Raw genomic sequence first — 22,190 nt, forward strand, 5'->3', positions numbered from 1 at the left:
CCAGATTCTCTGAACCTTTTGATGATATTATGGACCGTAGATGTTAAAATCCCTAAATTTCTTGCAATTGCGCTTTTAGAAAGGTTGTTCTTAAACTGTTTTAATATTTGCTCACGCAGTTGTGGACAAAGGGGTGTACCTCGCCCCATCCTTTCTTGTGAAAGACTGAGGATTTTTTGGGAGTCTGTTTTTACCCACCTGTTCCCAATTAGCCTGCACACCTGTGGGATGTTCCAAATAAGTGTTTGACGAGCATTCCTCAACTTTATAAGTATTTATTGCCACCTTTCCCAACTTCTTTGTCACGTTTTGCTGGCATCAAATTCTAAAGTTAATGATTATTTGCCCCCCAAAAAAAATGGTTATCAGTTTGAACATCAAATATGTTGTCTTTGTAGCACTTTCAACTGAATATGGGTTGAAAAAGATTTGCAAATCATTGCATTCCGTTTATATTTACATCTAACACAATTTCCCAACTCATATGGAAACGGGGTTTGTACTATCTTACATTTCAGACTACATGGCACGCTTAAAATCATTTAATTTTGTCAAAAATCGACAGTGCGCCTTATAACCTGGTGCGCCTAATGAACGTAATAATTCTGGTTGTGCTTACCGACCTCGTGTCAAACTGTGGACTTTGGGGCAGTTTGTTTTCCCGAGATGCAACAGAACTGTAGCAGACATGGGGTGAAGGTAAATACATGATTTAATTATTACTATAAAAAGTGTAAACAAAAGGGCCATCTTTGCGTATTGGGAAAGATCCCATAAGACCGGGATATTCACTTTTTTTTTTAGTGGGCCACATTTACAGGAAGCTAAGGAAACCTTTTCCCTTAACTCTTGCCGTATTTTTCGGACCATAAGGCGCACTTAGAATCTTTTAATTTTGTCAAAAATCGACAGTGCGCCTTGTAACGCATCCTTCCATCTTCTTCCGCCTATCCGTATCGGTTTAGATGTCAACGGTACTCATACATAAGGAGCGCTGTAGTCTTTTTAAGAAGGTTTGTCTTCCAAGCTTTGAGCTGAACTCGGGCCGCCCGTCCAATATCCTTTCTTTAAGATATTCCATTAGTCTGCGTCATAAAAAATACAAAAAAGTTGAGGCTCTGGGTGCTGGTTTTATGCATTTATACTTACCCACAGCCACTGGAATTGATGGCTTTTGGCAAGTGCAGCAACATTGAGTTTAGCTAATGTGTATGCTGTGGTCATGTCTCATATAAAATGAAGATGGACAACTCCCAATGACAAAGAACCATTTTTTTTTCTTCTTCTGTGGATTCAGGCAGAGGCAATTTGTGTGCACTTATAACCCTGCAGGCCCTGATAATCCCTCTGCTGGCATTAAGCTTTAATTGTACGTTCAATTAATTTGCTTCCCTTTTGCTCCAACCTCCATCGTCTGTTTCTCCTCGCAGTTTGACATTCTCTATCAGTATTGAAGCCTTAATTGGTCAATTTGTCCTCTCGTCAGCTTCTTTCTAATCAATACCTCCCTCCTCTGTGTTGGGTACACACGCGTACGTACAAATTGTCCACCGAAAGAATGTATGGACGCTTAAAGCCAGTTTAGCTCACGTGGGACCTGATCTTCTAAAGCATGGGTGTCAAACTCTGGCCCGCGGGCCAAATTTGGTCCGCCGTTTACATTCATTGAGGCAATATCAAATTAACATTAGAGTTGGCCCGCCGGTAACACCACATTCACCGCTAATACTCATACTTGCCGTCTGTCCCGATTTTCCCGGGAGACTCCCGAAGTTCAGTGCCCTTCCCGAAAATCTCCCTGGGCAACCATTCTCCAGATTTCCACCCGGACAACAATATTGGGAGCGTGCCTTAAAGGCACTGCCTTTAGCGTCCTCTACAACATGCCGTCACGTCCTCTTTTCCTCCATATAAACAGCGTGCTGGCCAAGTCACATAATATATGCGGCTTTCACACACACATACTTGGTCAACAGCTTGGTCACACTGAGGGTGGCCGTATAAACAACTTTAACAGTGTTACAAATATGCACCACACTGTGAACCCACACCAAACAAGAATGACAAAACACAATTCGGGAGAACACCCGCACCATAACACTGTCCCACCATGCTGCCCTATTTAAGCCATGCCTGTTCAATATTCATTGCAAAACTTGTTTGGGTCCCTATTAAAAGGTTAATTTGTTCAACCTTGGCCCCCAGCTTTGTTCAGTTTTAAATTTCGGCCCACTCTGTATTTGAGTTAGACACCCCTGTTCTAAAGGTTTTAAACTAGGGTTGTCAAACGATTAATCACATTTGGTCCATAGTGAACTCATAATTAATCACAAATATACAAACCCCGTTTCCATATGAGTTGGGAAATTGTGTTGGATGTCAATATAAACGGAATACAATGATTTGCAAATCCTTTATCTTTAATAGGTGCACCTTTTGAAAATGTACACATGGAACTGGACTTTTTGTTCAATTCATGTAAAAAACATTTTTTCTCAACACCAAATGGACATGAACACTCTTTTATACACAGACATTTTCAACATGGAGTCGAATCCCATTCATCGTGAATAATCACAGGTTTTTACTCGCTTGCATGATTTAAAATATGCAGTATTTGGATGCAAATGGATTATTTTACTTGAAAGCACATCATTTATTTGCTCATAACATTAAGGTAAAGGACCATATAAAATAATTTAAATAGTTGAGGGGATTAATCTGGGGATGTGCATGATAAAAGCAATATTGTTTCTGATGAGTCACACAAGTTCTCTTGTTTTTTTACAGCCCTTATTTAAAATTACATTTGAATTACTGGTGTAAGCATAATTTTATTTCGAGCCCACCTACCCCATTACAAAAACATTCATGATTAACCGTTTTTAACACTTTTTTTGTTTGTAAGCAAACGTGAATTTAATTTAGTTCATGTTTTGCACCGAAACAAATTCATGTGAAATAAAAAAAAATGCTATGCAAAATCTAATTTAGAAAACTATATACGTATATGCATATATATATATATATATATATATATATATATATATATATATATATATATATATATATATATATATATATATATATATATATATGTATGTATATATATATATATATATATATATATATATATATATATATATATATATATATATATATATATATATATATATATATATACACGTGTGCATATATCTATGTATACATGTGTGTGTTAACACGTGTGTGTATATTTATATATATATACATATATATACATATATATATATATATATATATATACATACATGTGTGTATACATGTATTCTCTAGGAGTTTGTAGTTTGATTTCCGGATAGTATATATATATATATATATATATATATATATATATATATATATATATATATATATATATATATATATATATATATATATATATATATATATATATATATATATATATATATATATATATATATATATGTATGTATGTGTATGTATGTATGTATGTGTGTATGTATGTATGTATGTGTATGTATGTATGTATATGTATGCTTATATGTATGTATATATGTATATGTATGCTTATATGTATGCATGTATATGTAAACATGTATTTATATATGTATGTATGTATATGTATACATATATGTATGTATGTATATGTATACATATATGTATGTATGTATGTATATGTATACATGTATGTATGTATATATGCATACATGTATGTATGTATATGTGTACATATATGTACGTATGTATGTATGTATATATATGTATACATATGTATGTATGTATATATATGTATACATATGTATGTATATATGTATACATATATGTATGTATGTATGTATATATGTATACATATATGTATGTATGTATATGTATACATATATGTATGTATATATGTATACATATATGTATGTATGTATGTATATATGTATACATATGTATGTATGTATATGTATACATATGTATGTATATGTATACATATATGTATGTATGTATATATATGTATACATATGTATGTATGTATATATATGTATGTATGTATGTATATATGTATACATATGTATGTATGTATATATATGTATGTATGTATATGTATACGTATGTGTGTATGTATGTATGTATGTATATGTATACGTATGTATGTATATGTATACGTATGTGTGTATGTATGTGTATGTATGTGTATATGTATACATATGGATGTATGTATATGTATGTGTATATGTATACATACAATATGTGTATGTATGTATATGTATATATACAATATGTGTATATATGTATGTATATATATGTATGTGTGTATGTATATATAAAATATTAATTTTGTATACATCATATTTATATAACTATTATATCAAATATATTATCTATGGAGATGATTTGGTTCTAATATGCCTATTTATGAGCATTGCACTGAGTGCAACATAACACATTAGGCTACATTTTCGAATAGTGGCAGAGCAGGAAGAAGCTGGGAGAAAAAAATGCCATAGAATGTTATAAGAAACGCCCTATCATTCATTAATGGACTTTTTACATGTGTTTGTTCATGCAAAACGGGGCCCCCAGGGGTCCTACGGACAGTATTGTCGCTTCCCTATAGGGAGGGGCACCTCGGGTTAGAACATCACCTGCAACACGCCCACCAATACTTTACACAATTGTATGGTTTCCTCAGGCTATTTAGCACTTGTTTGCCATTTTATTATATCAGGCCCGTAATGTCTTTGGGGCTGGTTAAATTGATTGCATGTTGTGCTCTTGGAAGGTATTATCCCTGCACCCCCTCCCTCCCCCTCCAACTGAAGTGCAAGCGATGCTAAAGACCGCCATGAAAACATTGAATTCTGGTATCCACTCACTCTGCTTTTACACCATCTGATTTTGTTTCATCATGCATGAATGCCATTTCAGTTTGTTGTCACACCATGTGTACTTTTTATTTACACTTTGCCTTGATTGATTGTTCTTTTGCGCCCTCCCCCCCTCCGTTTCATGTCCTTTGTCGGCTGGTGGGGGGGTGGGCTCCTTGTGCTGCTTGTCGTCTCAGTTTGAACGTAGCCAGACAGTCAGCAGAACCACGGGAAGCCAAGTCGACAAAGGTAAAACTTCTAACCCATCACACACCTTTTGTCCGCTAATTCCCCGCTCCCTAAAGTTCCTCATCCAAGATGGCGGCTCGATGTTTGTGCAGTCGCATCCTCTGCCCCGCCCTGCTGTGTAGAAAATAGACCAGTTTGTCTCCTCTCCAGTTTGTCTGCTTATGGGCTTCTGTCCCTTGTTGTGCGTTAGTCTGATTCCCATAGTCTCATTTTGATGTTGTTATGCTGCATTGTTATGGTGCTTCTTACAAACCCTGTTTCCATATGAGTTGGTAAATTGTGTTAGATGTAAATATAAACAGAATACAATGATTTGCAAATCCTTTTCAACCCATATTCAATTGAATATGCTACAAAGACAACATATTTGATGATCAAACTGATAAACTTGTTTTGTTTTTTTTTGCAAATAATCATTAACTTTCGAATTTGATGCCAGCAACACGTGACAAAGAAGTTGGGAAAGGTGGCAATAAATACTATGGGTGTAACGGTACGTGTATTTGTATTGAACCGTTTCGGTACGGGGGTTTCGGTTCGGTTCGGAGGTGTACCGAACAGACATATTAAGTAGTGTAAACCAGTGGTTCTCAAATGGGGGTACGCGTACCCCTGGGGGTACTTGAAGGTATGCCAAGGGGTACGTGAGATTTAAAAAAAAAATATTCTAAAAATAGCAACAATTCAAAAATCCTTTATAAATAAATTTATTGAATAATACTTCAACAAAATATGAATGTAAGTTCATAAACTGTGAAAAAAAACACAACAATGCAATATTCAGTGTTGACCGCTAGATTTTTTTGTGGACATGTTCCATAAATATTGATGTTAAAGATTAATTTTTTTGTGAAGAAATGTTTAGAATTAAGTTCATGAATCCAGATGGATCTCTATTACAATCCACAAAGAGGACACTTTTGGGGCGGTTTAGCTCGGTTGGTAGAGTGGCCGTGCCAGCAACTTGAGGGTTGCAAGTTCGATTCCCGCTTCCGCCATCCTAGTCACTGCCGTTGTGTCCTTGGGCAAGACCATTTACCCACCTGCTTCCAGTGCCACCCACACTGCTTTGAATGTAACTTAGATATTGGGTTTCACTATGTAAAGCGCTTTGAGTCACTAGAGAAAAAGCGCTATATCGATATAATTCTCTTCACTTTAAGTTGATGATTACTTCTATGTGTAGAAATCTTTATTTATAATTGAATCAGTTGATTATTTTATAACAAGTTTTTAGTTATTTTTATATCTTTTTTTCCAAATAGTTCAAGAAAGACCAGTACAAATGAGCAATATTTTGTACTGTTATACAATTTAATGAATCAGAAACTGATGACATAGTGCTCTATTTTACTTCTTTATCTCTTTTTTTCAACCAAAAAGGCTTTGCTCCGATTAGGGGGTACTTGAATCAAAAAAATGTTCACATGGGGTACATTACTGAAAAAAGGTTGAGAACCACTGGTGTAAACAATAGTCAAAATGCCGGACATTTGAGGCATTTAAGAAACTCCTCCCGGACAGCCCCACAAAAGAGGACATGTCCGGTGAAAAGACGACGTATGGTCAGTCTGTCCTAGCCCAGTCGCTGCTAGCATGCTAGCAAAAGAGGACGTGTCCGGTGTTAGCAGTGAGCTAGCAGGGGTGTCAAAAGTGTGGCCCACAGCTAATGTTTTAAAGGCCCACGGCACATTCTAAAAATACTATTAAAATAAACAAAAACATAACAAAAGTGAAATAAAAAAGCTTGAAGGTTAAAAGTAATTTAGAACAAGTTGCAATTTTGAATAATAAAATAAATCTTTTTTTGTTCTTTCAAACTGTCATTACTCAAAACATAATATTGAATCAAAATCAAAGTTGTTATGAATTATTGATCCATCCAAGGTTCCGATCAAATATTCCACTAAAACGGGACGGCGTGGCGCAGTGGGAGAGTGGCCGTGCGCAACCCGAGGGTCCCTGGTTCAATCCCCACCTAGTACCAACCTCGTCACGTCCGTTGTGTCCTGGGCAAGACACTTCACCCTTGCTCCTGATGGGTGCTGGTTAACGGCTTGCATGGCAGCTCCCTCCATCAGTGTGTGAATGGGTAAATGTGGAAGTAGTGTCAAAGCGCCTTGAGTACCTCGAAGGTAGAAAAGTGCTATACAAGTACAACCCATTTATCATTTTATCATTTAAGAAAAATATTTTTGGTGGAAAATTTAGCAAATTTGGTAAATAAATAACCAAAAAATATATATTTTGTTGTTTTCTTACTGTACCGAAAATGAACCGAACCGTGACCTCTAAACCGAGGTACGTACCGAACCGACATTTTTGTGTACCGTTACACCCCTAATAAATACTGATAAAGTTGAGGAATGCTCATCAAACACTTATTTGGAACATCCCACAAAATAAAGTTTATGAGTTTGAACATCAAATATCTTGTCTTTGTAGTGAAGTCAATTGAATATGGGTTAAAAAGGATTTGCAAATCATTGTATTCCATTTATATTTACATCTAACACGATTTTCTCAATTCATATTGAAACTGGGTTTGTATAAAAAGGGATGTCTTGGTAAAAAAAAAAAAAAGATTGGCATTGCGGCGGTACGGACTTTGTCGAAGGAACCCCTGGGTGAGCAACTCCTTCATAACAGTGGGTTTCACACCGCCGGTGCGTTTGAGTATCAATTATTCACCTATGAATGACGCCTGGAATGTTAATGAGAGCCACATAGAAACCCTTTTATTCAGGCGAGCAAAAGAAAAGTCTTGACGGACGTCAAAGTCGATCCTAAAAATACTGTTTTGAACATTAGAATTTCATACAGCATATCTGCTCCTGGCAGATGAATAAATGGCAAGTCTGAAAATCAATTGATTTGACGTAGAACGATTAACATGCAGAAAAAGGCTTCCTTTGTAGCAACAAGTGCTTTGTGTTTGCTTTATTTTCAGTATGTAAATGTTGTCCTTATCACTTTATTCTAAAATAACTGGCTCTTATTTTTCCAAACCACTGTTTACCGTTGCAGGAATTATTACATATAAGGAAAAGCATCATCATCCACAATCCCTGAGACAAAAACACTCAGCTTTTCCTTTTTCTGTGCGTTCGAGATCGGAGAAAAAAGTTAGTCCGACAGTGCTGATCGTTTGAAGTCCTCTTTCACACCTTTAAAAACATTTTAAAAAAAGAATAAAAAAGACAACATTGCTGCATTTACATGCAGTGACTTGCGTATAAAGCAGGGGTCGTTAACCCAAAATCCTGAAAGAGCCATATGGGACCAAAAAAACAAACAACAAATCTGTCTGGAGCCGCAAAAAATGTAAAGCCTTATAAAAAGGGTTTTAATGAAGGCAACACATGATGTAAGTGTCTACATTAGCTGTATTAGCCTACTATCAATATGACTTTAAAAGTCTTATATAAGTGTTATAATGAAGACCACACATGATGTGTCTATATTAGCCTACTATCAAAATGACTTTAAAAGTCTTATATAAGTTCTTATAATGAAGACCACACATGATGTGTCTATATTAGCCTACTATCAAAATGACTTTAAAAGTCTTATATAATTGTTATAATGAAGGCACCACATGATGTAAGTGTCTACTGTATTTCCTTGAATTGCCGCCGGGGCGCTTATTAATTTAAAACCTCTTCTCACTCCTGCGCTCAGCAAAGGCATGCGGCAAAAGTAAGCATGCGCTAATTATTTTAAAACCTCTTCTCACTCCTGCGCTTAGCAAAGGCATGCGGTAAAAGTAAGCATGCGCTAATTATTTTAAAACCTCTTTTCACTGCGGCACTTACCAAAGGCATGCAGTAAAAATTTGAGTGTGATGTAAGCTTAGAAATTAAATCCTACTGAATAGCTCTTAATCTTCTTCTCTTTATGCAATTTCAAATTACCGGTATTGAAATCAGCCTCCTCCTTTTTGAAAATGATGACAGGGGAAGTGTCACTCGTGACGTCACGAGTTTGACCAGGCGGTAATACTGAGCATGCGCTAATTATTTTGCGAAGCGAGTTTGACCCAGCAGTAATTCAAGGCAGGCGCATACTATATAAACGGCAGCAATTCGAGGAAATACGGTATGTTAGCCTATTATCAAAATGACTTTAAAATTCTTATATAAGTGTTATAATAAAGACAACAGATGACGGAAGTGTCTATATTAGCCTACTATCAAAAATACTTTAAGTCTTATATAAGTGTTATAATGAAGAAAACGGATGAAGTGTTTATATTAGCTATATTAGCCTACTATCAAAATGACTTTAAAAGTCATATATAAGTGTTATAATGAAGACAACACATGACGTAAGTGTCTATATTTGCTATATTAGCCTACTATCTAAATTACTTTAAAAGTCTTATATAAGTGTTATAATGAAGACACCACATGACGTAAGTGTCTATATTTGCTATATTAGCCTACTATGTAAATTACTTTAAAAGTCTTATATAAGTGTTATAATGAAGACAACACATGACGTAAGTGTCTATATTTGCTATATTAGCCTACTATATAAATGACTTTAAAAGTCTTATAGAAGTGTTATAATGAAGACAACACATGATGTAAGTGTCTATATTAGCTTAAAACAAAAATGAAGACAACACGTGTCTATATTAGCCTACTATCAACATGACTTAACAAGTCCTACGTGTTTACCTCCCTGCTTGGCACTCAGCATCAAGGGTTGGAATTGGGAGTTAAATCACCAAAATGATTCCCGGGCGCGGCCACCGCTGCTGCTCACTGCTCACCTCACCTCCCAGGGGGTGGTCAAGGGTGATGGGTCAAATGCGGAGAATCATTTTTCCACACCTAGTGTGTGTGTGACAATCATTGGTACTTTAACTTTAAATTTAAACAATAAAGATAACACAATTGTCTATATGAGCTATATTAGCCTACTATCAATATTGCTTTAAAATTATTATACAAACGTTATAATGAAGGCAAAATAATTATCACAATTATAGATCACGATTATTGATTATGTCGGGTAAAGCGGTGTTGGGGTTTGAGTGTGAGGGCATCATGTAATTTGTAATGTCTAATAAAAAAGGCTACAGATAAACAATAATATCATATCCAAAGACAAATATTTGTGTTTTTGTTAGATAATAGTATCAACCTGTCAGCTTTTTCTCAGTGTATGATAACTTTATCTCCATCCATCCATTCATCCATCTCCTTCCGCTTATCTGAGGTTGTGTAGCGGGGGCAGCAGCCTAAGCAGGGAAGCGCAGACTTCCCTCTCCCCAACCACTTAGTCCAGCTCTTCCCGGGGGACCTCGAGGCGTTCCCAGGCCAGCCGGGAGACATAGTCTTCCCAACGTGTCCTGGGTCTTCCCCGTGGCCTCCTACCGGTCGGACGTACCCCAAACACATCCTCAGGGAGGCGTTCGGGTGAAATCCTGACCAGATGCATTCCCATAGAAGACATCTATGGGAATGCAACTTTATCTCTAGTTTTACATTTTGATAGAAGTATTTTTTTCTGAACTGAAGTACATTGACATGTGCTAAATGTATGAACATGTAGATGATGTGTCAGGACAGATCCATTAGGAGTTTGAGCATAAATATGTCGTTTAGGAAATAACTTTACACAATAAAACATTAACAATGAATGCTTTTTTAAAGTAATAAGTAAGTAATAACTTTGTGAAAAAAACACAGTCTTTACTTTTTGATATCAATATAAAACACAGAGCAATTTGGCAAATGAAATGAAGTCTAAAAAACAAGCTTTGTTCTTTAACAACACCATGTGGTTCAGTGCAACAGTTTGGTCAAACGAAAATAAACGGGTATGATACCTCCGCACTTAATACACAATCTTTGTACCTCAGCATGTTAATACTTCAGCCTGTGCTCAATTCGATGAGAGGACTAAACATTATAGCTAGTGATGTTAATAAAATCCACATAAAGTTGCAGTTGAATAAAGTGGGAGTGAGTTTCCCAGTAAACAAACCAAAGACTCTGAACAAGTTTTTTTGAGTAATAAGTAATAACTTTGTGGGAAAAAAAACACAATCTTTAGTTTTTGATATCAATACAAAACACAGAGCAGTTTGGCAAATGAAGATGAAGTTTAGTAAACAAGCTTTGTTCTTTTCTAACAACACCATGGGCCAAACGAAAATAAACAGGAGTGATACCTCCGCACTTAATACACAATCTTTGTACCTCAGCATGTTAATACTTCAGCCTGCGCTCAATTCGATGAGAGGACTAAAAATTATAGCTAGTGATGTTATTTAAACCCACATAAAGGTTGCAGTTGAATAAAGTGGGAGTGAGCTTCCCAGTAAACAAACTAAAGACTCTTTGAACAAGTTTTTTTTTAGTAGTAAGTAATAACTTTGTGGAAAAAAAACACAATCTTTAGTTTTTGATATAAATATAAAACACAGAGCAGTTTGGCAAATGAAGATGGAGTCTAATAAACAAGCTTTGTTCTTTTGTAACAACACCATGTGGTTCATTGCAACAGTTTGGCTAAACAAAAATAAACAGGAGAGATACCTCACGCACTTGTTACACAATCTTTGTACCTCAGCATGTTAATACTTCAGCCTGGGCTCAATTCGATGAGAGGACTAAACATTATAGCTCATATTAATGTTATTTAAACTCAGATAAAGGTTGCCGTTAAATAAAGTAGGAGTGAGCCTCCCAGTAAACAAAGTAAAGACTATTTAAACATGTTTTTAAACTAATAAGTAAGTAATAATTTTGTGAAAAAAAACACGGTCTTTACTTTTTCATATCAATATAAAACACAGAGCAGTTTGGCCAATGAAGATGAAGCCTAATAAACAAGCTTTGTTCTTTTCTAACAACACTATGTGGTTCATTGCAACAGTTTGGCCAAACGAAAATAAACAGGAGTGATACCTCACGCATTTAATACACAATCTTAATACCTCAGCCAGTTAATACTTCAGCCTGCGCTCAATTCGATGAGAGGACTAAACATTGTAGGTTGTATTAATCTTATTTAAACTTAGATAAAGGTTGCAGTTGAATAAAGTAGGAGTGAGCATCCCAGTAAACAAAGTAAAGACTATTTAAACATTTTTTCTAAACTAATAAGTAAGTAATAACTTTCTGGAAAAAAAACACGGTCTCTACTTTTTGATATCAATATAAAACACAGAGCAGCTTGGCAAATGAAGGTAAGGTCTAAAAAACAAGCTTTGTTCTTCTCTAACAACACCATGTGGTTCAGTGCAACAGTTTGGTCAAACGAAAATAAACAGGAATGATACGTCCGCACTTAATACACAACATTTGTACCTCAGCATGTTAATACTTCAGCCTGCGCTCAATTCGATGAGAGGACTAAAAATTATAGCTAGTGATGTTATTTAAACCCACATAAAGGTTGCAGTTGAATAAAGTGGGAGTGAGCTTCCCAGTAAACAAACTAAAGACTCTTTAAACAAGTTTTTTTTAGGAATGAGTAATTACTTTGTGGAAAAAAACCCCACAATCTTTAGTTTTTGATAGCAATATAAAACACAGAGCAGTTTGGCAAATGAAGATTAAGTTTAATAAACAAGCCTTGTTCTTTTGTAACAACACCATGTGGTTCATTGCAACAGTTTAGCCAAACGAAAGTAAACAGGAGTGATCCCTCACGCACTTAATACACAATCTTTGTACCTCAGCATGTTAATACTTCAGCCTGCGCTCAATTCGATGAGAGGACTAAACATTATAGCTAGTGATGTTATTTAAACTCAGATAAAGGTTGCAGTTAAATAAAGTAGGAGTGCACTTCCCAGTAAACAAACTAAAGACTATTTAAACAAGTTGTGACAATGTTCTTGATACACCGCCTGCTGCATGTCCCCTCGCCTCATTAACTCTCGGCCACAGCAGGACGCCATTAACTCTCGGCCACAGCAGGACGCCATGTTGAGAAAATGGAAGCAACATCAAATATTTTTTCCTCCTTCGCTGTATACTTTAAGTGCGGCACAAATGCGTCCGTCTGCAATATTGTCCACACCTGTCGCCGTCTAACAGCAGTGCCGAGGTGAAGCGAGGGAAATAAAGTGAAACGAAGCGTTCGGCTCCGTTTAATGAAAGGAGAAATCTCCTGGAGCAAGGGCCGTGTAGTTTTGTCCAGCAAAACAGTGCTGGTGGCGCACATGCAGCGATTTCCTTTCCAGGAAGTGAGCAATGCTGCCTAAAATGTATTAATGAATGACGGTTTTTCGATAATTAAAGGCCATATTTTTGCTGAAAGGATTTAGTAGAGAACATCGACGATAAAGTTCGCAACTTTTGGTCGCTAATAAAAAAGCCTTCCCTGTACCGGAAGTAGCAGACGATGTGCGCGTGACCTCACCGGTGTGAGGGCTCCTCACATCCTCACATTGTTTATAATGTGAGCCACCAGCAGTAAGAGCAATTCCGACCGAGAAAGCGACGATTTCCCCATTAATTTGAGCGAGGATGAACGATTTGTGGATGAGGAAAGTTAGAGTGAAGCACAAAAAAAAAAAAGGCAGCGGCAGTGGGAGAGTTTCAGATGTAATTAGACACATTTACTATGATAATTCTGGAAAATCCCTTATCTGCTTATTGTGTTAATAGTATTTTAGTGAGATTAGAAAGTCTTACCTGAAAGTCGGATGGCTGCAGTGAACGCCAATGTCTCTGAGAGAAGCCGAGGAGCCAAGATCACAGCTGCCTTTTTGAGCTGCAGGATGAGGTCGCGTAATCCACTCAAGTCTCCGGTAAGATCCGACTTAATATCACAATTTTCCCATCCAGAAACTTGCTGGTTGATGTAGAAAAACATGTTCGCTTGACCGCTCTGTGTTAAAGCTTCACCACAAACAAAGAAACACCGGCTGTGTTTCGGTGCTAAAGGCAGCTGCAATCCACCGCTTTCCACCAACAGCATTCTTCTTTGACGTCTCCATTATTAATTAGACAAATTACAAAAGATTCAGCAACACTGATGTCCAAAATACTGTGTAATTACGCGATGAAAAGAGACGACTTTTAGTCGTAAGTGGTGCTGGGCTAATAATATGTCCCCTCCAACCAACAACGTCACAAACACGCGTCATCATTCTGCGACGTTTTCAACATGAAACTCCGCAGGAAATTTAAAATTGTAATTTAGTAAACTAAACCGGCCGTATTTGCATGTGTTGCAGTGTTAATATTTCATCATTGATATATAAAGCCAGAAGGCAAAGCTCTCAATTTATCGGTCGATCTACGTTCCCATCCTCACCTATGGTCATGAGCTCTGGGTCATGACCGAAAGGATAAGATCACGGGTACAAGCGGCCGAATTGAGTTTCCTCCGCCGTGTGGCGGGGCTCTCCCTTAGAGATAGGGTGAGAAGCTTTGCCATCCGGGAGGAGCTCAACGTAAAGCCGCGGCTCCTCCACATGGAGAGGAGCCAGATGAGGTGGTTCGGGCATCTGGTCAGGATGCCACCCGAACGCCTCCCTAGGGAGGTGTTTAGGGCACGTCCAGCTGGTAGGAGGCCACGGGGAAGACCCAGGACACGTTGGGAAGACTATGTCTCCCGGCTGGCCTGGGAACGCCTCGGGATCCCCCGGGAAGAGCTAGACGAAGTGGCTGGAGAGAGGGAAGTCTGGGCTTCCCTGCTTAGGCTGCTGCCCCCGCGACCCGACCTCGGATAAGCGGAAGATGATGGATGGATGGATGGATGGATATATAAACTATCAGACTGCGTGGTCGGTAGTAGTGGGTTACAGTAGGCCTCTAAAAATGTAAACGGTATTGCTAACTGTCTGGAATTTTACCGTGGTTTATAATTATACGGCTCAGTGGCCTAGTGGTTAGGGTGTCCGCCCTGAGATCGGTAGGTCGTGAGTCATACCAAAGACTATAAAAATGGGACCCATTGCCTCCCTGCTTGGCACTCAGCATCAAGAGTTGGAATTGGGGGTTAAGTCACCAAATAATTTCCTGGCAAGGCCACCACTGCTGCTCACTGCTCCCCTCACCTCCCAGGGGGTGATCAAGGGTGATGGCTCAAATGCAGAGGGTAATCTCACCACGCCTAGTGTGTGTGTGACAATCATTGGTATTTTTAACTTTAACTTTACCCTTACATCCCTGCCTATGTTGTTAGCCTCCTCTTTCTGGCAGTTTTTCATTGTTTAGAACACACAGAAAAGGGAAAGCCTTGTGTGTGTTCCTGTCTAACTTAGGGATTGTGGATAATGGCCAGCATTCCAATAAAAAAAGGGCAGTTTTTTCTTTTTCAAATATATTTATGTCCACTGAAAAGCCCAGAAATCGGATTGAGCCAAATGTAGGGCGACCTTTTTAGGACCAGGTTGTTTTTTTTTATACAGTGTGTATCATTTTGCTTCAAACCAGGGGTGTCCAAACTAAAGCCTGCGGGCCAACTGCGAGTTTTATAAGGAGCATTTAAAATCCTTTCATTTTCTTACAACTCGACAATGCGCCTTATATTTGGAATCATTTTGGTTCTGGTTACCGACCTTGATGCTATTTTATTTGGTACATGGTGAAATGATAAGTGTGACCAGTAAATGGCAGTCACACATAAGAGATGCATTTAGACTGCAATATGATGGCAGTCATACATAAGAGATGCGTGTCGACTGCAATAAGCCTGCTCAGTGGTCTTGTGGTTAGAGTGTCCGCCCTGAGATCGGTAGGTCGTGAGTTCAAATCCCGTCTAGGTCATACCAAAGACTACAAAAATGGGACCCATTACCTCAAGGGTATCAAGGGGTTGGGATTGGAAGTTAAATCACCAAAATGATTCTGGCCCGCGGCCACCGCTGCTGCTCACCACTCCACCCACCTCCCAGGGTGGTGGAACAAGGGGATTGGTCAAATGCAGGGAGTAATTTCACCACACCAAGTGTGTGTGCGACTATCAGTGGAACTTTAACTTTAATATGACTCAAGTAAACGCCAAAATTGTATATGTTCCAATGAAAATATAGAACATTAGACACGGTTCTCAAAAATCAAAATGTTTTAGTAGGACTTTGGCAAGCTATGAAGCCGCACCACTTGATGGATTGTACTGTGCTTCAACATAGTAGTCGTACTATGGTGTGTGTATAAGGTAAGAAATATTATCTGGCGTTTTGTTTCGCAATGTTATGCAAAAGCAACTGTTTTTTACCTTCTGGCCCCTGCTGATCTGTATTTGGAATCTGCATAGGTTCTGAAAATTTGTGTGGTTTCGCCTATGTAGTCCATGACGACACCGTAGTCCAGGGGTAGGGAACCTATGGCTCTAGAGGCAGATGTGGCTTTTTTGATGACTGCACCTGGCTCTCAGATAAATCTTAGCTGACATTGTTTAACACGATAAGCAATGAATAATTCTGCTGGTAGTCACAGTGTCAAAAATAACGTTCAAAATATAAAACATCTCATGCATTTTAATCCATCCATCTGGTTTCTAACGCACCAGTTCAAGAAGTCGCATTAATGGTAAGAAGTATTTTATTTATTGTTGGTTCGCTTCAGAATAACAGTGTTATTAAAAAGAATAAGAGACTTATTTTATTATACTCTAAAAATGTTGGTTTACTAAAAAATGCACGCATTTAGTTGTGATCAGTCTTAAAAAAATATTATATGGCTCTCACGGAAGTACTTTTTAAAATATTTGGCTTGTATGGCTCTCTCAGCCAAAAAGGTTCCCGACCCCTGCCGTAGTTGATAACCTTCTTCTTTTTCTCTATATTCTTGTTATGGGACATTCATCCTCCGCTGTTGCCATTTCTAATATAAAGTAGTGTAAAGTTCTTATTTATATCTGTCAGTAAACTTGCTATGAAAGTGCTAAAAAATACTGTGGTAGTGAGTTTACATTATTCACCCAAGGAACTTTAGTTATTAGAGAGTTCCGGTCGGACGTTTTTTTCGCGGGACATATTTCCAGTTTTGTTGTTTCTGGCTGCTCCGTTATTGATTGAAGTTAAGTCTGAATGTCATTTGAACAGTTAGCGCCATCTTTTGACACTTCTTCCACTCCCATCCTTGCACGCTACACCGAAGGTGAGCCACGTAAATAAGACCGCCCACAAAACGGCGCATCCTGAAGCGACTGTTAGAAAGCGGCTTGAAGATGATCTGTAAAACATCATCTTTGCAACATTTTGACCAAAGAACCACCATTACATGTTATGTAGAGCACAAGGAAGTTTTTTATATTTAGAAAAAAAAAAAAAATGTGCCTTTTTTTATGAAATTAACCTGATTAGACCTGCTCATCGGCTGTGCGCCTTACACTACAGTGCGGTCCGGAAAAAAACAGTAAATGAGATCAATGACCCTTGAATGTATTTCTAAAAATTGGCACAGCATCGACTTATACAACACAATCCAAACAACCTTCCCTAGTCATTGTGCAAGAGAAAGTCAAAAGGTTTTGACACCCCTGTCTTAATTTAACCTCCTAAAACCCGAGCTGTTTGTTTTCATGTTTTGTTTTGTTTTATTTCTCTTTGCTATGTGGGCTTATTGGACCCTAATTAGAATAAAAACTAAGAATCATCTTTTGATATGATGTACTTAGTCCATAAGTAAACAAACATGTACTTCATGTTTAGTAACATGCTAATTCTTATTTTTACCATTTTTTTATTTTTTTTTTCAAATTCCATTATATGTTATACTCTTCTGGCACCACATAAGTGTCCACATAAGTGGCCATAAGACCCCAATTAAGTAGTGTACACAATTTTGGAAATAAGAGCTAAAAGGTGCTGTCCACACATGTGGCCACTAAGGCCATAAATAGGTTTTAATTAAACTAATGTCAGTGAAATAGCCGCTAGTACTTTGCATTACAAAAATAGAATCGTATGTCTTTATATCATAACTCCCTCTCTGCTGTTTGAGACCGACAGTGAGTGACACGAAGAAAAGCTCTGACTCCCTTGGATGAAGTTATTTAGCGACTTTTCTGTGGGTTTATTTTAGTAATATCTCATAACGAGCAAAGACAAAGTGATACTTAAATAATGTAAAAGATAAATTAGCTTGGATTGTCAGATCAATGATATCATTGCCGTCATCGATAAGGGGATTTTAAAAAAAAATTTCTAGAGATCATCAAAAACATGACCGAGTGTGTCGCTCCCAGACAAGGAGGTTGAAATAATCTCTTTTTTTTTTTTTGTCCTGTTCACTTTCTTGGTATATCATAACATGGTATGTAGATGCCCCTATCGGCTGTTCACATTTACTTTGCAAAGAAAAGTGTAGGATACTTCTCTTGTTGCCTTATTTGTATTTGACTTTATTAAATGTGTTTTTATCACCATTTGGTGCAGGAGCAGGAGGGGATAGAAAGAGAAAAAAAGGAAGACAGAGGGGGAAATTGTGGGGACAAGACAGAGAGACAAAAACAATAACAACATTAGAGCTACATCAGTAAATAGGATATGTACACATATGGTGGTAAAAGTGATAGCAAAAAAGCAATTAGCTAAATAAATAATAATACAGAAATGACAATAAGCATTGTTACACTACAAATGGATCAATACAAATACCAATAGAAATAGCACTATTGATAATGAACAATACCAATAATTGACCTCTATTATCAACAATAAAGTTGTTCAAATGCAACACTACATATACCTAACAATAACTAGAGTTGGAATAATCTCTAAACGGTGGTCATTTATCCATGAAAATATAGAGAAGCTGCTGATGTTGTGTTTGACAGAAAAGCAGTATCCTGAGGTACCACTGCGTATAAACTAAGGAAAACAATGCAATGTCAACTAATCATTTTGTAATCATCTCCACGCATTTCATTTGTTTTATGAACACCCTGCACCGTCTTATCTTCGGGTCGGTGCGCGACTCGCTAGATTCGGGGTTCCACGCCGTGTCGTAGAATATTCCGATGCATATTCCCTGTGCACGTGACAAGACGCCTGAAACATGTCCTGGCTGTCTTCAGTTGATGCCTTTTAGCACGGGCTTCCAGAAATGAGGCAATCAGACAGGAAGTGGGCTTTTAGAGTAGGTGCAGGCCGTGCGCTGGCGAAATGACGTCTTTCCACGCAAGATGGGGTGTGAGTGGTCGGAAATTGCCAATGAGGGATCTACGGAAATGATGTTTCCAAGCATCAATCGGTATGATCATCTCGTCTCTCGTTGGCAACTCGGAGTAGAACTTGAGCATAAAAGACCACTAAAGTCAACGGTCCTTCTGGTTTACACGTTGAAATGTCCACTTAATAGATGATTGTTTACCACGGTAGTTTTTTTGAATGAAATGACACAAGGCTCAGTTAAGACCTTTTACTTGAAGCAGCAGAAAATTGACTTCTGAAATATGCCGTAATGGCATGTTATTCAGACCAAAGCATTAAATCAGTGGTTCTCAAACACCGGTCTGGTTCCTGACGCACAGAGACAGCAAATCATTTATAACTGACCAGATTTTCTCCTACTTAACTTTGGCCAGTGCCACCAGACACACCAGTAAGCTTGTTCATTGATGTATCATAAACAGGGTTTCCCACACATTACGCCGCCACAAATAAAAAAAAAAATATATATAATTATTTATTTTTTTATTTTTTTTGGGACTTTGTACTGTAACATAACACACCCACATACCCACACACATACACTATAATACAAATAAATATTACATAAATTAACTTCTTCCATCACGCCACTGCTCCCCCGCCACCACTCATATCCCACCCTTACCACTCCAACAACCACCACAAATAGATGCCTGACCTGTGGAAACACTGATAAAACTATTCGCCATTCTCCATATTGTTACGTCTCTTGTTACCGGCTACATCGCACATTAGCACTTTCACGTATAACGGGTATTAGTATAGTATTGCGATACTAATGAATCATATCGGTACTATACCGCCTTGAAAAAAAAACGTTCCCCCATCCATCGCCCCTCCTTCGTCGTCACGTTGTGTCATTGCTGGTTTTACGAGCAGAGGAGCATGCATCGGCAGCGCACATCACAGATTACCTACAAGCAGACACAAGTGTTACAAAAGGAGAAAGACCGTATTTTGGCCTGAAAAGTAAAAGATAAAGGTGAAGTTATAACACTGAATCGCCCTCAGGAAGAGGTGCTTTAAGACAGTGGTCCCCAACCTTTTTGTATCTGCGGACCGGTCAATGCTTAATAATTTGTCCCGCGCCCCGGGGGTGGGGGAATCCTTTATTTATTTTTTTATTTTTATTTTTTTCTTTGTCATGAAAAAGGGACGTTTCTGTCATGAAAAAGGGAGGTTTTTGTGGTTGGTGCACTAATTGTAAGTGTATATTGTGTTTTTTATGTTGATTTGATTTAAAAATATATATATATATTTTTTTTTGATAAAAATGAATAAAAAATTCTTCTGCGGCCCGGTACCAATCGGGCCACGGCCTGGTGGTTGGGGACCACTGCTTTAAGACATGGCTAGCGAGCTCAAAGCTAAAGTCCATCCGCAGTTAACTACTTCTAAATCACTAATCCTCGCCTCCATGGTGACAAATAAAGCAAGTTTCTTACAAGTAGCATTATCACTGCAGGATGAGAAATAGCTAAACATGCTTCACGACACACCGTAGGAGGATACAATAGCTCACCGCCGTCACAATGTAAACAAACGCCATGGGTGGATCTACCCCTGACATCCACTGTAATGATACCAAGTACAGTAGTGTAGTTAGTTGATGCTACTATGATTACATCCATATTTTTTAGCATCACAAAATCTTCTTTGAAAACAGAAGTAGCTAAACATACTCAATAACTCCACGGTAACGTTTTGGAATTTTTTTTTTTTTCAATGTAAAATCAATGTTTGCATTTTGCAGCACATTACCTTAGATGAAAAATGGTACCGCTTTTATTTTCACAGTAAAATTCTGGTGACTGAACCACTAAAATTACAAAGAAACACGTTTTCCATTAATTAGCCACACCAGACTTATAAGCCACAGATATATATGTTGTAAAATGAGTTATTTAAGCAAAATATTCTTTAAGTGTTTATTTACATCCTTTAATCATTTCCAAACGGTGTCTGTAACAAGGCAGTAAAACGGTTGATCAAATAAAACGGGAGTCATGGTCATGGACCCGCTAGCTTGCACAGCTAGTGGGTCCATGACGATGACTCTCCAATCAGCTAAACAGACTCAATAACTCCACTGATGTTTTGGTCATTTTTTTTAAATGTAAAATCGATGGTCTCTTTTTACAGCAAATTACTTAAGATTTTGATAAAGCTGTACTGCTTGAATTTTCCCAGTAAAATTCCTGTGACTGAGTCACTAAATTTTAGAAGAAAAAGGTTTTGAAATTAGTTAATTACACACAAATATTTTGTATTTGTTTAATGTTTCCAAACACAGCAGTAAAACAGCTGATCAAACAAAACAGAAATCATCGTCATGGACCCACTAGCTGCGCAAACTAGCTCTCCAAACAGCTAAACAGACTCAATAACTCCACGGTGACGTTTAGGTAATTTTTTAAAATGTTTTATGTAAAATCGATGTTCGCTTTTTGTAGCACATTACTTTAGATGAAAAACAGTACTGCTTTTATTTTCCCAGTAAAGTTCTGGTGACTTTAGGGAAAAATATTTACATATATCACATATATCAGCCGCACCTAAGTTATAAGCCGCATATATATATATATATATATATATATATATATATATATATATATATATATATATATATATATATATATATATATATATATATATATGTATATATATATATACATATATATATACATATATATATATATATATATATATATACACATTGTGAATTATTTGCAAATAAGTATTGTGTAAATGTTTATTTACATACTTTAACTGTTTACAAACAGTGTGTCTAACATGGCAGTAAAACGGCTGATCAAACAAAACAGAAGTCATCGTTATGGACCCACTAGCTGCGCAAGCTAGCTCTCCAATCAGCTAAACAGACTCAGTAACTCCACTGACGTTTTGGTGATTTCTTTTTTTTATATAAAATCGATGGTCGCTTTCTGCAT

The 22,190-nt window shown here is 37.4% G+C and overlaps 1 protein-coding gene across 18 annotated transcripts in view; it reads left to right on the forward strand.

Moving 5' to 3' along the window:
• Positions 1–22,190, forward strand: part of adgrb2 (adhesion G protein-coupled receptor B2) — a 1,085,043-nt gene that overhangs the window by 1,053,415 nt on the left and 9,438 nt on the right. The window contains exon 36 of one of the 18 annotated variants that reach the window (XM_061882478.1): positions 5,054–5,105. The exons of the other annotated variants lie outside the window; for them this stretch is intronic. Coding sequence (XP_061738462.1) covers positions 5,054–5,105 — 52 coding nt within the window. The remainder of the gene's footprint in view (positions 1–5,053; positions 5,106–22,190) is intronic. 18 annotated transcript variants of the gene reach the window in all.

Source organism: Nerophis ophidion, linkage group LG21 (assembly GCF_033978795.1).
Source record: "Nerophis ophidion isolate RoL-2023_Sa linkage group LG21, RoL_Noph_v1.0, whole genome shotgun sequence".
NCBI classification, from domain to species: Eukaryota; Metazoa; Chordata; class Actinopteri; order Syngnathiformes; family Syngnathidae; genus Nerophis; species Nerophis ophidion.